Genomic DNA, 16754 nt, shown 5'->3' with positions numbered 1-16754 from the left:
AGCCATGTATTTTTTATTTTAGTCGGACCTTCGCTGTGGGAGGAGTAGCGCGCCGAAAAACGTGACGGAAGCGGAAAAATAATAAGTATGAGCAATAGTAATATGTGTGCCCTGCCTTTGGCATTGGGCACCCATAACTAATTGAAATCATAAGAAGTGAAAACAAGGCCTTGTAAGGACTTTCATGAATCTATTCAGTAAAACTGAACATTTTAACATCTGTGTTGGTTTTACTTTTTTTTTTACAGTGGAAAGTACCAAATGGCTCTTATGTTTGATATCATTCTGCCAGAATACACCCATAAGATTAAAAGATCCACTGTCAAAATAAGCTTTATTGAAAGATGGCCAACAGAAGTACAGACTGTAATGGATACAGGGACAGAGAAGCAGAAAAGTCAAATTAATGACTAAATACGTGTTTTCTTATGAATATTCTTCTTCTATTGTTGTTGTTAATCAAACAAAATAATAATAATCAATAAAAAGCAAAAGTCTTGATAATTAGAATGGTTTCCTTCATTCTCCCAGTGACAGATATATCTGCAAAATGTCTGAATAAGTGCAAATAAATTAGTAAAAAAGGATTAAGTCATTTTCTCAAATCTGTTCCATTTCCCTTCTCTAACATTTGTTATTTATGATTTTAGCAGCAAATAAAGATTGACGGGGAATATTTGTCTGTTGGTTTCCTAGAAGGCAAAGATAAACAGTCCAAGCAGTAGATGGAGTAAGCTCAGCCTAATAGAGCATCCATCACTGGTGGTTGTTGTAGTGGTTGGTGTTGTAGTTGTTGTGGTTGGTGTTGTAGTTGTTGTGGTTGGTGTTGTAGTTGTAGTGGTTGGAGCAGCAGTTGTGGTGGTTGGAGCAGCAGTTGTAGTGGTTGGAGCAGCAGTTGTCATGGTTGGAGCAGCAGTTGTAGTTGTTGGAGCAGCAGTTGTGGTGGTTGGAGCAGCAGTTGTAGTGGTTGGAGCAGCAGTTGTGGTGGTTGGTGCCGCAGTTGTAGTGGTTGGAGCAGCAGTTGTTGTTGGAGCAGCCGTTGTGGTGGTTGGAGCAGCAGTTGTGGTGGTTGGTGCCGCAGTTGTAGTGGTTGGAGCAGCAGTTGTGGTGGTTGGTGCCGCAGTTGTAGTGGTTGGAGCAGCAGTTGTTGTTGGAGCAGCCGTTGTGGTGGTTGGAGCAGCTGTTGTTGTGGTTGGTGCCGCAGTTGTAGTGGTTGGAGCAGCAGTTGTAGTGGTTGGAGCAGCAGTTGTTGTTGGAGCAGCAGTTGTGGTGGTTGGAGCAGCAGTTGTGGTGGTTGGTGCCGCAGTTGTAGTGGTTGGAGCAGCAGTTGTAGTGGTTGGAGCAGCAGTTGTTGTTGGAGCAGCAGTTGTGGTGGTTGGAGCAGCTGTTGTTGTGGTTGGTGCCGCAGTTGTAGTGGTTGGAGCAGCAGTTGTTGTTGGAGCAGCAGTTGTGGTGGTTGGAGCAGCTGTTGTTGTGGTTGGTGCCGCAGTTGTAGTGGTTGGAGCAGCAGTTGTAGTGGTTGGAGCAGCAGTTGTTGTTGGAGCAGCAGTTGTTGTGGTTGGAGCAGCAGTTGTAGTGGTTGGTGCCGCAGTTGTAGTGGTTGGTGCCGCAGTTGTAGTGGTTGGAGCAGCAGTTGTTGTTGGAGCAGCAGTTGTGGTGGTTGGAGCAGCAGTTGTGGTGGTTGGAGCAGCAGTTGTTGTTGTCACCTGACTGTTACACAAAGTGGTGGTACAGCAGGTCGGTCCACTGCTGATGGTACCAACATTTTCCATGAAAGGTAGAGTACCGAGACTGGAAGCTGCTGCACATGTGTTCTGAGTCACACAGCCCAGTGCTGGATATGTTGTGGATCCATTTGTTACTGAGGATTAAAAAGTAGAGTTTAAACATTCAAGTTATGTTTTTACAAAAAAATAAAAACAACACAAAACTAGATCAGTGGGTATCGAACACTTTTCAGCTGCTGTGTTGAATTAGAAAATAACAAAACATCTGTCAGAACAATCACCAGCTGTGCTGAGTATTACAGACCTAAAACAGGTTGAACTTTGTTTAAATTTGTAACTTGTTCGAGAATCTGTCATAAAATCTTCAAAGAAAGAGGATTGTTAAATAACTTTTCTTCACTTTTTGATTTAACAAAACTTTATTGGTGAAATTCGTCTGAAATGTTTTCAGGTGGGAACCAGATTCAAAGATTACATTTTTTAAAAACTTTTCCAGATGAAAACTCACCAGCTGCTTGGATGCAGTTGTCCTCCTCTCCTGAACACTGAATAGCAGCGCTGCATTGAGAGGTGGAAGGGTCACAAACAACACACTGCAGACTGTTAGCTGGCTGAGAAGAAGGGACTGAAACACAGAAGATCAGAACAGTTCATTTCTGGAGGAGAGACGTGTCAAACACCACAGAAAGAAGACAGAATATTGTTTCTTATCACTCTGATGTTTTCTGGTGGTCACAGAGCAGCTTACACTGAGTTTACTTACATGATAGACTTTGTGAGTTGCAGCTGTCTATGTTGTTGCAGCACTCAGCCGATGCTAATGCACTTGCAAACCCCAAGTTGACTGAAAATGTCTGACTGCCTGTGGCTGGACACTGGGAGGATGGAGCACAGTCCTTGAAGATTTGCTGTGCTGTAGATCCAGATGAAGTGGCTGCAGAGTCAAAGTGCAGTTTGTTAATGTTGATGGAAATCACACATAAACTCAGAGAACACTTACTGTCTTTAACTGGATCTTAAAGTAGGACATGAGGATGAAAATACCTGTAATGGCCGCTGTTATACACATTGTCTCTGTGCCACATGTCTTTGGTACTGTGGTTGAACACTGCTGATCTGCACAGGCGTCACAGACCAGGGCTCCAGCTGTAATCAAGAGAATAACAGTGTTTGGAAAAAATCATGTCACATCTTACATATATGTACATGTATATTTATATGTATGTACATATAAGTAGTGCTACTAGTCTTCCTATAAAGACTCGAAGTTCTCGAAGATTAAAAAGTTAAAATAAAACGATTCTTTAATCTAAGTCTTTACTTTCTGAATAAGCTGCTGTAAAAACGCTGTAAGTGGAGTTACCTGTGCTGGAGAGAGCCCAGAGGAGAGTCAGAGTAAGAATCAGCTTCATTGTGATGAGCAGGTGAGAACTGCTGGTCAGTGTTCCTGGATAATGATGCTGCACCTCCCGAGCAGCGCTACAATTTATACGCTCATACCTCATTGACTGGGTGTTTTCTCATCCTGACCTTTCAGATACTCTCCTCCCTGTTCTATTGAACCACTGCCAGAATTTAACACACCTTAACACACCTTATATTCGTCAACATGTATTTATGTCAGATGATACACACAAACAACATATAAATAACTTGCATACTCCCGTCCATCCCTCCAGAACAGGTTTTTCAAACATTTTTCTCGCCCTTTTTCTCTTTCTTTCAGCCGCATTGTACATGATGAACTAGAAGTATTGATGACTCCACGTCAGAGTGACGCTCTTTAGATATTTCTGTGGTATTCCTACATCAGTCTTTAGACTTCTATAGATACATTTCTTCCTACCAAAATATGCTGAAAACATCTGATTGTGTAAATTCTTATTCATATGAGAAAATGTCAAAAAGGGATTTCAGAATATTTTTGCTTTTCATTTTTTCCCATGTCCTGTCCAGCTTTACTGCAGCAGAATTGTAATCTGAATACTTTTTATGCCAAACAGATTTACTTTGCCAAGGGAAGCTTTATAAATGCAAAGCTCCCCTTGATGCCCAGACACACAAACAAACAAAAACAAGCACAAGTAGTGGCAATCGCATACAACAGAGCTGTGGATAGATGACCTGAAACCAAAGAGAGGGCCAGAAGACCCAGACCACCAGCAGCCCCCACGGAGCACAGATCCCGGGAAGCCCACCGCAGGGAAAACCGCACATCCACCCAGAAGACGGCAGAGGAATTCCCCGAAAAGAGCCCCCATAAGCATAGGGCAGAGGCCCCCCCGGGAGCCAGGGGCAACAGCCCACCGACCCCGCCAGGCCCCAGCCGTCCAGACATGGGCCGTGTACCAGACCCGGGCCCTAGGAGCCCGAGCCCCAGCAGCCCGAGCGCCCCCAAACCCCCCGGCAGAGGCCCCACCCAATACCCGAGAGGGCCAAGCGCCCCAGAGAAGTGCCCCGGGACCCAAGTCGGTGAATTTGCTAGTAGCGTGGGGAGGCAACGCCGCCCCCCCATCGGGAGAAGCACAAGCAGACCAGAGGACAGCAAGTCCCAGACCCAGGCCCAGAAGGTCATCACCACACACACTTGCACATCCCATACATCCACACATCCACACGTCCTCCCTCCCTCAACTCCGCTGGGGTGTAGCGCAGCGGGCACTCAGGGGGCCAGCAGCCCCCCAGCCACCACAGACCCCGAACCAGCAGAATAACTCATCCTCCTGGCCCCTCCCGCCCCGGGCAGCAACCAGGCAGCAGGGGTGTGGGAAGACCCCTCCCCTCACCCTTCTGGCTCTTCAATATTTTTTAATAGTGAGTGATTAAAACTGAGGGGCAGCCAACCTTGTAGAACTGGGAGCGCGGCCCTCTGGGCAGCCTACATCCCCAAAAAGCCCCGCCACTCAGTGCAAATACCCCCCAAGACCTAATGCGTGTGTGTGTGTGTGTTTGATGAGTAGTAGTCTAAGGTGTAATTAAAAGAGGAGAACTGCAGAGTGCAGTAAAGGGGACCACCTATGTGGCCCCATCCCCGACACTTTACAAAAAACACACGCCCCCAAAACCCTACATGTGTGAGTGTGTGCTGTGTACAGGAGCCAGAAGGGAGAGGGCTATGGGGATATAGACCTGGGGGAGAGAAGCTCCCCCGGAGAGGGCAGCCAGCGACTGGCTGCAATAGGCTCCCCTGTTTCCTGGGACCTGCCACAGGGCAGGAGGGCCTGATGTCCACCAGGCTCCAGGGCCTGATGTCCACCAGGCTCCAGGGCCTGATGTCCACCAGGCTCGAGGCCTGCAGCGACCATATTCAGGGAGCTACGGTACTCCCAGATGGTCCAGGTTTCCCTCTTAGACCTGTTGCCTGTCCGACCCGACCTTGGATAAACGGAACAAAATTGATGGATTGATGGTCATATAAACTAAATTTGTATAAATTACAAGTAAAAGTTTCCATCTTTTTGCTGTTATTGTTTTGAAGTTTTTAGTAAAGACCCTGTAAGCGGAGTAGGTGAGAACTGCGTATGAGCTATCCAGGATTATGATAATGCACCTCCTGAGTAGTACTAAATGTTCGATCCAGCACAATTTATGTTTATTTTTATGTTTCTGTATTTATCAGACGCTTTTATCCAAAGCGACTTACAAATGAAGATATAACAGATATATAAAAAGCTAACAATAAGCTCCATAGAAGGAACCCAGGAGTCCGACTCTGTCAGAGGGGACAGAGTAGAGATAGGGTGCAGGCATAGAAGGAAGTGCAGAAAGATAAAGTGCAGAGATAGAGGGGGTAGGGAAGTACAAGGTAAGTGCTGGGATAGGAGATGCTCTCTGAAGAGCTGGGTTTTCAGGAGCTTCTTGAAGATAGACAGGGACGCCCCTGTTCTGGTAGCGCTCGGTAGGTCATTCCACCATCGTGGGACGACACATGAACAGAGTTTGGATTGTCTTAGGCGTGGTGTAGGAGCTGCTAGACGACAATCCTGGGACCAACGGAGGGACCCAGTTGGGACAGAAGCCTTTGCAAGAGCATTCAAGTAGATGGAGCCGCTCCATTAAGCTCTTTGTAGCTAACATCAGGGACTTGGATCTGATGCTGGCGGCTAAGGGCAGCCAGAGGAGCTCAATGAACAGAGGGGGGGCGTGTTCTTTTAGGCTGATCCAAGACCAGACGCACCGCCGCGTTCTGGACCATCTGCAGAGGTTTCACAGGCTGGAGACCAGTTAGGAAACCAGTTAGGAGACCAGTTAGGAGACCAGTTAGGAGACCAGTTAGGAGACCAGTTAGGAAACCAGTTAGGAGACCAGTTAGGAGACCAGTTAGGAGACCAGTTAGGAAACCAGTTAGGAGACGAGTTAGGAGACCAGTTAGGAGACCAGTTAGGAAACCAGTTAGGAAACCAGTTAGGAGACCAGTTAGGAGAGCGTTGCAGGAGTCAAGGTGGGAGATGACCATGGCCTGAACCAGGAGCTGGGGGGCATGTTGGGTCAGGTATGGTCTGATCTTTTTTATGTTCAGTAATGCAAAGCGGCACGAACGAGCAACCGAGGTAACGTGATCTTTGAAGGTTAGTTGGTCATCAATCATGACACCCAAATTTCTAGCAACCTTTGATGGAGCGAGAGATTTACCTGATTGAGTGTATTCTCATCTCTACAACAACGCCATTGAGACACTCTCCTCCTTTTCATCATAGCATGATGAAACAAGTCACCACAGCTAAACAGACGTTTTTTAAGTTCACCAACATATACTTATGTGTCAAAAACTGAAACCCGTTTTCCAGATGGTTCCAGGTCGTTTTGATGCTCACAGAAAATCATTTCTTGGCTGTTTTTATTTTATTTTAAAACTTAATTTGCTAATTCAGGTCATGTGACCACAGAAAATTAAACAGATGTTTTCGTTTTGTTCAAGAATGAAATTTGAGTTGAAGTGATCAGTTCAAATGATTTTTCAGGGATACCCTTTGAGTTAGTTTCACCCGACACCAAAGTTTGTGTTTGTCGTCACTAGTTTTAATCATACAGTCCTATAATTAGGATAAATGTGTATTTACATTTCTTTTTCTCGAGATATTCTAAACTTACATTTGAAGTCCTATTTTTGAAGTGGACTTTATTTGGAGGATGTCACTTCAACATCATATATGTTAGAAAAGGTCAAAATCTAACATGTATCCAGTCAATATTTGTTCAATTAAAGTATTCCTCTGTATTAATGAAGAAATTTAAGAAAAAGGAAAACTGTATTTCTAATCCCATGGCTGGGGTACTTAAATTCATCCTGTTTAGATAAAGAGTAAGTAATATTGTTTTATAGAAAATACAAATGGAAATAAATGCAGAACCCAACGTATAAAATTGTAAAATTATGTGGAAATAATGCTTTGTAAGGAATTTCATAAATGAATTCAATAAAACTGAATAAATCTTAGTTATGAATCATTTGTCCACATGAATGACAACATTCTGCCTGACATACACAAAATGTCCAAAAAGGGATGATCTGAAAGGACTTGATCTTTATTAAAATATGATCAATAGAAGTAAAGACAGCAATGAAGACAAAGTATGATAAACACAGAGAAGGAGATAAATAAATAAATAAATATGTTGATAATGATAACAGTTATAATTTTACTTATTAGTAGTATAATAATAAATACAAAGAAAAGAAATTGCAAAGTTCAAACATTTCCTTCATTTTCCAAAAGATTAAAAATATCAAAACAACTATAATTAAACAAATATTCTAAATAACATTTCTGAATAATGAGTGCATAAAGAAAATAAAAAAATGTTCCCTGACTTTTTCAATTATTTTCCTTTAAAACCTTTTAATAACATGTATATTGTTCAATTTTTCTATCAAATAAAGATGAAAGGGAAATTGTTTGTTGGTTTACTAGCAGAAAAAGATAAAAAGTCCAAGCAGCAGGTGGAGCACGCCCAGTCTGATGGAACATGCATTACTGGTAGTTGTTGTACTGGTGATTGGTGCAGCATTTGTAGGGATTGCTGCAGCAGCAGTTGTAGTGGTTGGTGCAGCAGTTGTTGTGGTTGGTGCAGCAGTTGTGGTGGTTGGTGCAGCTGTTGTTGTGGTCGGTGCAGCAGTTGTTGTGGTCGGTGCAGCTGTTGTTGTGGTTGGTGCAGCTGTTGTAGTGGTTGGTGCAGCAGTTGTGGTGGTTGGTGCAGTGCTAGTGGTGGTTGGAGCAGCATTTGTGGGGATTGCTGCAGCAGCAATTGTAGTGGTTGGAGCAGCTGTTGTTGTGGTTGGAGCAACAGTTTTGGTGGTTGGTGCAGCAGTTGTGGTGGTTGGTGCAGCACTTGTAGTGGTTGGTGCAGCAGTTGTGGTTGGAGCAGCAGTTGTGGTGGTTGGTGCAGCAGTTATAGTGGTAGGAGCAGCAGTTGTGGTGGTTGGTGCAGCAGTTGTGGTGGTTGGAGCCACAGTTGTTGTGGTTGGTGCAGCTGTTGTAGTGGTTGGAGCAGCAGTTGTCGTGGTCGGTGCAGCAGTTGTGGTGGTTGGTGCAGCAGTTGTGGTGGTTGGTGCAGCACTTGTAGTGGTTGGAGCAGCAGTTGTGGTGGTCGGTGCAGCAGTTGTAGTGGTTGGTGCAGCAGTTGTTGTGGTTGGTGCAGCTGTTGTAGTGGTTGGAGCAGCAGTTGTGGTGGTTGGTGCAGTGCTAGTGGTGGTTGGTGCAGCATTTGTGGTGGTTGGAGCAGCAGTTGTGGTGGTTGGTGCAGCAGTTGTGGTGGTTGGTGCTGCAGCAGTTGTGGTGGTTGGTGCAGCAGTTGTTGTGGTTGGAGCAGCAGTTGTAGTTGTTGTGGTTGGAGCAGCAGTTGTAGTTGTTGGTGCAGCAGTTGTGGTGGTTGGTGCAGCAGTTGTGGTGGTTGGTGCTGCAGCAGTTGTGGTGGTTGGTGCAGCAGTTGTTGGTGCAGCAGTTGTTGTGGTTGGAGCAGCAGTTGTAGTTGTTGGTGCAGCTGTTGTTGTGGTTGGAGCAGCAGTTGTTGAGGTTGGAGCCGCAGTTGTGGTGGTTGGTGCTGCAGCAGTTGTGGTGGTTGGTGCAGCAGTTGTTGTGGTTGGAGCAGCAGTTGTAGTTGTTGGTGCAGCTGTTGTAGTGGTTGGAGCAGCAGTTGTGGTGGTTGGTGCAGTGCTAGTGGTGGTTGGTGCAGCATTTGTGGTGGTTGGAGCAGCAGTTGTGGTGGTTGGTGCAGCAGTTGTGGTGGTTGGTGCTGCAGCAGTTGTGGTGGTTGGTGCAGCAGTTGTTGTGGTTGGAGCAGCAGTTGTAGTTGTTGTGGTTGGAGCAGCAGTTGTAGTTGTTGGTGCAGCAGTTGTGGTGGTTGGAGCAGCAGTTGTGGTGGTTGGTGCAGCTGTTGTTGTGGTTGGTGCAGCTGTTGTTGTGGTTGGAGCCGCAGTTGTTGTGGTTGGAGCAGCAGTTGTTGTGGTTGGAGCAGCAGTTGTAGTTGTTGTGGTTGGAGCAGCAGTTGTAGTTGTTGGTGCAGCAGTTGTGGTGGTTGGAGCAGCAGTTGTAGTTGTTGGTGCAGCTGTTGTTGTGGTTGGTGCAGCTGTTGTTGTGGTTGGAGCCGCAGTTGTTGTGGTTGGAGCAGCAGTTGTAGTTGTTGGTGCAGCTGTTGTAGTGGTTGGAGCAGCAGTTGTGGTGGTTGGTGCAGTGCTAGTGGTGGTTGGTGCAGCATTTGTGGTGGTTGGAGCAGCAGTTGTGGTGGTTGGTGCAGCAGTTGTGGTGGTTGGTGCTGCAGCAGTTGTGGTGGTTGGTGCAGCAGTTGTTGTGGTTGGAGCAGCAGTTGTAGTTGTTGTGGTTGGAGCAGCAGTTGTAGTTGTTGGTGCAGCAGTTGTGGTGGTTGGAGCAGCAGTTGTGGTGGTTGGTGCAGCAGTTGTGGTGGTTGGTGCTGCAGCAGTTGTGGTGGTTGGTGCAGCATTTGTGGTGGTTGGAGCAGCAGTTGTGGTGGTTGGTGCAGCAGTTGTGGTGGTTGGTGCTGCAGCAGTTGTGGTGGTTGGTGCAGCAGTTGTTGTGGTTGGAGCAGCAGTTGTAGTTGTTGTGGTTGGAGCAGCAGTTGTAGTTGTTGGAGCAGCAGTTGTGGTGGTTGGTGCAGCAGTTGTGGTGGTTGGTGCTGCAGCAGTTGTGGTGGTTGGTGCAGCAGTTGTTGGTGCAGCAGTTGTTGTGGTTGGAGCAGCAGTTGTAGTTGTTGGTGCAGCTGTTGCAGTTGTTGGTGCAGCTGTTGTTGTGGTTGGTGCAGCAGTTGTGGTGGTTGGTGCTGCAGCAGTTGTGGTTGGTGCAGCTGTTGTTGTGGTTGGTGCAGTTGTAGTTGTTGGTGCCACAGTTGTAGTTGTTGGTGCAGCAGTTGTTGTGGTTGGAGCAGCAGTTGTTGTTGGTGCCGCAGTTGTTGTGGTTGGTGCCGCAGTTGTTGTGGTTGGAGCAGCAGTTGTAGTGGTTGGTGCCGCAGTTGTAGTGGTTGGTGCAGCTGTTGTTGTGGTTGGAGCCGCAGTTGTTGTGGTTGGTGCAGCAGTTGTTGTGGTTGGAGCAGCAGTTGTAGTTGTTGGTGCCGCAGTTGTAGTTGTTGGTGCAGCGGTTGTTGTAGTTGGAGCCGCAGTTGTAGTTGTTGGTGCAGCAGTTGCAGTTGTTGGTGCAGCTGTTGTTGTTGTTGGTGCAGCTGTTGTTGTGGTTGGTGCAGCAGTTGTGGTGGTTGGTGCTGCAGCAGTTGTGGTGGTTGGTGCAGCAGTTGTTGTGGTTGGAGCAGCAGTTGTAGTTGTTGGTGCAGCTGTTGTTGTTGTTGGTGCAGCAGTTGTTGTGGTTGGTGCAGCTGTTGTTGTGGTTGGAGCAGCTGTTGTTGTTGTTGGTGCAGCAGTTGTTGTGGTTGGAGCCGCAGTTGTAGTTGTTGGTGCAGCAGTTGTTGTGGTTGGAGCAGCTGTTGTTGTGGTTGATGCAGCAGTTGTTGTGGTTGGAGCCGCAGTTGTAGTTGTTGGAGCCGCAGTTGTAGTTGTTGGAGCAGCTGTTGTAGTGGTTGGTGCAGCTGTTGTTGTGGTCGGTGCAGCAGTTGTTGTGGTTGGAGCAGCAGTTGTTGTTGGTGCAGCTCTTGTAGTGGTTGGTGCAGCAGTTGTTGTGGTCGGTGCAGCAGTTGTTGTGGTTGGAGCAGCAGTTGTTGTTGGTGCAGCTGTTGTTGTGGTTGGTGCAGTTGTTCTTGTGGTTGGTGCAGCAGTTGTAGTGGTTGGTGCCGCAGTTGTAGTGGTTGGTGCAGCAGTTGTTGTGGTTGGTGCAGTTGTTGTTGTGGTTGGTGCAGCAGTTGTAGTGGTTGGTGCCGCAGTTGTAGTGGTTGGTGCAGCAGTTGTTGTGGTTGGAGCCGCAGTTGTAGTTGTTGGTGCAGCTGTTGTAGTTGTTGGTGCCGCAGTTGTAGTTGTTGGTGCAGCAGTTGTAGTTGTTGGTGCAGCTGTTGTTGTGGTTGGTGCAGCTGTTGTTGTGGTTGGAGCCGCAGTTGTAGTTGTTGGTGCCGCAGTTGTAGTTGTTGGTGCAGCTGTTGTTGTGGTTGGTGCAGCTGTTGTTGTGGTTGGTGCAGTTGTAGTTGTTGGTGCCACAGTTGTAGTTGTTGGTGCAGCAGTTGTTGTGGTTGGAGCAGCAGTTGTTGTTGGTGCCGCAGTTGTTGTGGTTGGTGCAGCAGTTGTAGTGGTTGGTGCCGCAGTTGTTGTGGTTGGAGCAGCAGTTGTAGTGGTTGGTGCCGCAGTTGTAGTGGTTGGTGCAGCTGTTGTTGTGGTTGGAGCCGCAGTTGTTGTGGTTGGTGCAGCAGTTGTTGTGGTTGGAGCAGCAGTTGTAGTTGTTGGTGCCGCAGTTGTAGTTGTTGGTGCAGCGGTTGTTGTAGTTGGTGCAGCAGTTGTTGTGGTTGGAGCCGCAGTTGTTGTGGTTGGAGCAGCAGTTGTAGTGGTTGGTGCCGCAGTTGTAGTGGTTGGTGCAGCTGTTGTTGTGGTTGGAGCCGCAGTTGTTGTGGTTGGTGCAGCAGTTGTTGTGGTTGGAGCAGCAGTTGTAGTTGTTGGTGCCGCAGTTGTAGTTGTTGGTGCAGCGGTTGTTGTAGTTGGTGCAGCAGTTGTTGTGGTCGGTGCAGCAGTTGTTGTTGGTGCAGCAGTTGTAGTGGTTGGTGCAGCAGTTGTTGTGGTTGGTGCAGCTGTTGTTGTGGTTGGTGCAGCTGTTGTTGTTGGTGCAGCAGTTGTAGTGGTTGGTGCAGCTGTTGTTGTGGTTGGTGCAGCTGTTGTTGTGGTTGGTGCAGCTGTTGTTGTGGTTGGTGCAGCAGTTGTTGTGGTTGGTGCAGCAGTTGTTGTGGTTGGAGCAGCAGTTGTAGTTGTTGGTGCCGCAGTTGTTGTGGTCGGTGCAGCAGTTGTTGTGGTCGGTGCAGCAGTTGTTGTTGGTGCAGCAGTTGTAGTGGTTGGTGCAGCTGTTGTTGTGGTTGGTGCAGCTGTTGTTGTGGTTGGTGCAGCTGTTGTTGTGGTTGGTGCAGCAGTTGTTGTGGTTGGTGCAGCAGTTGTTGTGGTTGGAGCAGCAGTTGTAGTTGTTGGTGCCGCAGTTGTTGTGGTTGGTGCAGCTGTTTTTGTGGTTGGTGCAGCAGTTGTTGTGGTTGGAGCCGCAGTTGTAGTTGTTGGTGCAGCTGTTGTTGTGGTTGGTGCAGCAGTTGTTGTGGTTGGAGCAGCAGTTGTAGTTGTTGGTGCAGCAGTTGTAGTTGTTGGTGCAGCAGTTGTTGTGGTTGGAGCCACAGTTGTAGTTGTTGGTGCCGCAGTTGTTGTGGTTGGAGCCACAGTTGTAGTTGTTGGTGCCGCAGTTGTAGTTGTTGGTGCAGCAGTTGTTGTGGTTGGAGCCGCAGTTGTAGTTGTTGGTGCCGCAGTTGTAGTTGTTGGTGCAGCAGTTGTTGTGGTTGGAGCCGCAGTTGTAGTTGTTGGTGCAGCTGTTGTTGTGGTTGGTGCAGCAGTTGTTGTGGTTGGAGCCGCAGTTGTAGTTGTTGGTGCAGCAGTTGTAGTTGTTGGTGCAGCAGTTGTTGTGGTTGGAGCCACAGTTGTAGTTGTTGGTGCCGCAGTTGTAGTTGTTGGTGCAGCAGTTGTTGTGGTTGGAGCCGCAGTTGTAGTTGTTGGTGCAGCTGTTGTTGTGGTTGGAGCCGCAGTTGTAGTTGTTGGTGCAGCAGTTGTTGTGGTTGGTGCAGCAGTTGTTGTGGTTGGAGCCGCAGTTGTAGTTGTTGGTGCCGCAGTTGTTGTGGTTGGTGCAGCAGTTGTAGTTGTTGGTGCCGCAGTTGTAGTGGTTGGTGCAGCTGTTGTTGTGGTTGGTGCAGCAGTTGTTGTGGTTGGAGCAGCAGTTGTAGTTGTTGGTGCCGCAGTTGTAGTTGTTGGTGCCGCAGTTGTTGTGGTTGGTGCAGCAGTTGTAGTTGTTGGTGCCGCAGTTGTAGTGGTTGGTGCAGCTGTTGTTTTGGTTGGTGCAGCAGTTGTTGTGGTCGGTGCAGCAGTTGTTGTGGTCGGTGCAGCAGTTGTTGTTGGTGCAGCAGTTGTAGTGGTTGGTGCAGCTGTTGTTGTGGTTGCTGCAGCAGTTGTTGTGGTTGGAGCAGCAGTTGTAGTTGTTGGTGCCGCAGTTGTTGTGGTTGGTGCAGCTGTTGTTGTGGTTGGTGCAGCAGTTGTTGTGGTTGGAGCCGCAGTTGTAGTTGTTGGTGCAGCTGTTGTTGTGGTTGGTGCAGCAGTTGTAGTTGTTGGTGCCGCAGTTGTAGTTGTTGGTGCAGCAGTTGTTGTGGTTGGAGCCACAGTTGTAGTTGTTGGTGCCGCAGTTGTAGTTGTTGGTGCAGCTGTTGTTGTGGTTGGTGCCGCAGTTGTAGTTGTTGGTGCCGCAGTTGTAGTGGTTGGTGCCGCAGTTGTAGTGGTTGGTGCCGCAGTTGTAGTGGTTGGTGCAGCTGTTGTAGTGGTTGGTGCAGCTGTTGTAGTGGTTGGTGCAGCTGTTGTTGTGGTTGGTGCAGCAGTTGTAGTTGTTGGTGCAGCGGTTGTTGTAGTTGGTGCAGCAGTTGTTGTGGTCGGTGCAGCAGTTGTTGTTGGTGCAGCAGTTGTAGTGGTTGGTGCAGCTGTTGTTGTGGTTGATGCAGCTGTTGTTGTGGTTGGTGCAGCTGTTGTTGTGGTTGGTGCAGCAGTTGTTGTGGTTGGTGCAGCAGTTGTTGTGGTTGGAGCAGCAGTTGTAGTTGTTGGTGCCGCAGTTGTTGTGGTTGGTGCAGCTGTTGTTGTGGTTGGTGCAGCAGTTGTTGTGGTTGGAGCCGCAGTTGTAGTTGTTGGTGCAGCTGTTGTTGTGGTTGGTGCAGCAGTTGTAGTGGTTGGAGCAGCAGTTGTAGTTGTTGGTGCCGCAGTTGTAGTTGTTGGTGCAGCAGTTGTTGTGGTTGGAGCCACAGTTGTAGTTGTTGGTGCCGCAGTTGTAGTTGTTGGTGCAGCTGTTGTTGTGGTTGGTGCCGCAGTTGTAGTTGTTGGTGCCGCAGTTGTAGTGGTTGGTGCCGCAGTTGTAGTGGTTGGTGCCGTAGTTGTAGTTGTTGGTGCCGCAGTTGTAGTGGTTGGTGCAGCTGTTGTTGTGGTTGGTGCAGCAGTTGTTGTGGTTGGAGCCGCAGTTGTAGTTGTTGGTGCCGCAGTTGTAGTTGTTGGTGCCGTAGTTGTAGTTGTTGGTGCCGCAGTTGTAGTGGTTGGTGCAGCTGTTGTTGTGGTTGGTGCAGCAGTTGTTGTGGTTGGAGCCGCAGTTGTTGTGGTTGGAGCAGCAGTTGTAGTTGTTGGTGCCGCAGTTGATGTGGTTGGAGCAGCAGTTGTGGTGGTTGGAGCAGCAGTTGTTGTGGTTGGAGCCGCAGTTGTTGTTGTCACCTGACTGTTACACAAAGTGGTGGTACAACAGGTCGGTCCACTGCTGATGGTACCAACATTTTCCATGAAAGGTAGAGTACCGAGACTGGTAGCTGCTGCACATGTGTTCTGAGTCACACAGCCCAGTGCTGGATATGTTGTGGATCCATTTGTTACTGAGGATTAAAAAGTAGAGTTTAAACTTTCAAGTTATGTTTTTACAAAAAAATAAAAACAGCACAAAACTAGATCAGTGGGTATCGAACACTTTTCAGCTGCTGTGTTGAATTAGAAAATTACAAAACATCTGTCAGAACAATCACCAGCTGTGCTGAGTATTACAGACCTAAAACAGGTTGAACTTTGTTTAAATTTGTAACTTGTTCGAGAATCTGTCATAAAATCTTCAAAGAAAGAGGATTGTTAAATAACTTTTCTTCACTTTTTGATATTTAACAAAACTTTATCGGTGAAATTTGTCTGAAATGTTTTCAGGTGGGAACCAGATTCAAAGATTACATTTTTTAAAAACTTTTCCAGATGAAAACTCACCAGCTGCTTGGATGCAGTTGTCCTCCTCTCCTGAACACTGAATAGCAGCGCTGCATTGAGAGGTGGAAGGGTCACAAACAACACACTGCAGACTGTTAGCTGGCTGAGAAGAAGGGACTGAAACACAGAAGATCAGAACAGTTCATTTCTGGAGGAGAGACGTGTCAAACACCACAGAAAGAAGACAGAATATTGTTTCTTATCACTCTGATGTTTTCTGGTGGTCACAGAGCAGCTTACACTGAGTTTACTTACATGATAGACTTTGTGAGTTGCAGCTGTCTATGTTGTTGCAGCACTCAGCCGATGCTAATGCACTTGCAAACCCCAAGTTGACTGAAAATGTCTGACTGCCTGTGGCTGGACACTGGGAGGATGGAGCACAGTCCTTGAAGATTTGCTGTGCTGTAGATCCAGATGAAGTGGCTGCAGAGTCAAAGTGCAGTTTGTTAATGTTGATGAAAATCACACATAAACTCAGAGAACATTTACTGTCTTTAACTGGATCTTAAAGTAGGACATGAGGATGAAAATACCTGTAATGGCCGCTGTTATACACATTGTCTCTGTGCCACATGTCTTTGGTACTGTGGTTGAACACTGCTGATCTGCACAGGCCTCACAGACCAGGGCTCCAGCTGTAATCAAGAGAATAACAGTGTTTGGAAAAAATCATGTCACATCTTACATATATGTACATGTATATTTATATGTATGTACATATAAGTAGTGCTACTAGTCTTCCTATAAAGACTCGAAGATTAAAAAGTTAAAATAAAACGATTCTTTAATCTAAGTCTTTACTTTCTGAATAAGCTGCTGTAAAAACGCTGTAAGTGGAGTTACCTGTGCTGGAGAGAGCCCAGATGAGAGTCAGAGTAAGAATCAGCTTCATTGTGATGAGCAGGTGAGAACTGCTGGTCAGTGTTCCTGGATAATGATGCTGCACCTCCCGAGCAGCGCTACAATTTATACGCTGCACATGTGACCTCATGGACTGGGTGTTTTCTCATCCCGACCTTTCAGATACTCTCCTCCCTGTTCTATTGAACCACTGCCAGAATTTAACACACCTTAACACACCTTATTTTCGTCAACATGTATTTATGTCAGATGATACACACAAACAACATATAAATAACTTGCATACTCCCGTCCATCCCTCCAGAACAGGTTTTTCAAACATTTTTCTCGCCCTTTTTCTCTTTCTTTCAGCCGCATTGTACATGATGAACTAGAAGTATTGATGACTCCACGTCAGAGTGACGCTCTTTAGATATTTCTGTGGCATTCCTACATCAGTCTTTAGACTTCTATAGATACATTTCTTCCTACCAAAACATGCTGAAAGCATCTGATTGTGTAAATTCTTATTCATATTAGAAAATGTCAAAAAGGGATTTCAGAATATTTTTGCTCTTCATTTTTTCCCTTGTCCTGTCCAGCTTTACTGCAGCAGAATTGTAATCTGAATACCTTTTATGCCAAACAGATTTACTTTGCCAAGGGAAGCTTTATAAATGCAAAGCTCCCCTTGATGCCCATCAACTGCCCATTTATTTATTTTTGTCACAATAGTTAACATGCAATAGTGCCAAACCGTACTGGGGGACGAGGAAAAGTAAAAAAGAAGA

General features: G+C 46.9%; 1 protein-coding gene and 1 long non-coding RNA gene across 2 annotated transcripts; both read right to left on the bottom strand.

Annotated features, from left to right (window-relative positions):
• Positions 1-1659: 1659 nt before the first annotated feature.
• On the bottom strand, positions 1660-2862 carry LOC140279837 (uncharacterized). The gene is made up of 4 exons (XR_011909366.1): positions 2772-2862; positions 2491-2661; positions 2236-2352; positions 1660-1861 (listed from the first exon to the last, which is right to left on the bottom strand). It is a non-coding gene; the product is annotated as an uncharacterized lncRNA (long non-coding RNA).
• A 224-nt stretch (positions 2863-3086) lies between these two features.
• Positions 3087-16058, bottom strand: LOC140280273 (uncharacterized). Its single transcript, XM_072375578.1, has 6 exons — positions 15967-16058; positions 15657-15758; positions 15376-15546; positions 15121-15237; positions 14509-14744; positions 3087-3095 (listed from the first exon to the last, which is right to left on the bottom strand). Exons 1-6 carry the CDS (start codon positions 16013-16015, stop codon positions 3087-3089), a joined length of 684 nt encoding a protein of 227 aa, XP_072231679.1. The 5' UTR covers positions 16016-16058.
• Between the last annotated feature and the right edge of the window lie 696 nt (positions 16059-16754).

The sequence above is a fragment of the Leuresthes tenuis genome, unplaced genomic scaffold, assembly GCF_036924035.1.
Source record: "Leuresthes tenuis unplaced genomic scaffold, fLeuTen1.0.hap1 SCAF_21, whole genome shotgun sequence".
Classification (NCBI taxonomy): domain Eukaryota; kingdom Metazoa; phylum Chordata; class Actinopteri; order Atheriniformes; family Atherinopsidae; genus Leuresthes; species Leuresthes tenuis.
This window is presented reverse-complemented; position numbering and strand designations above follow the sequence as displayed.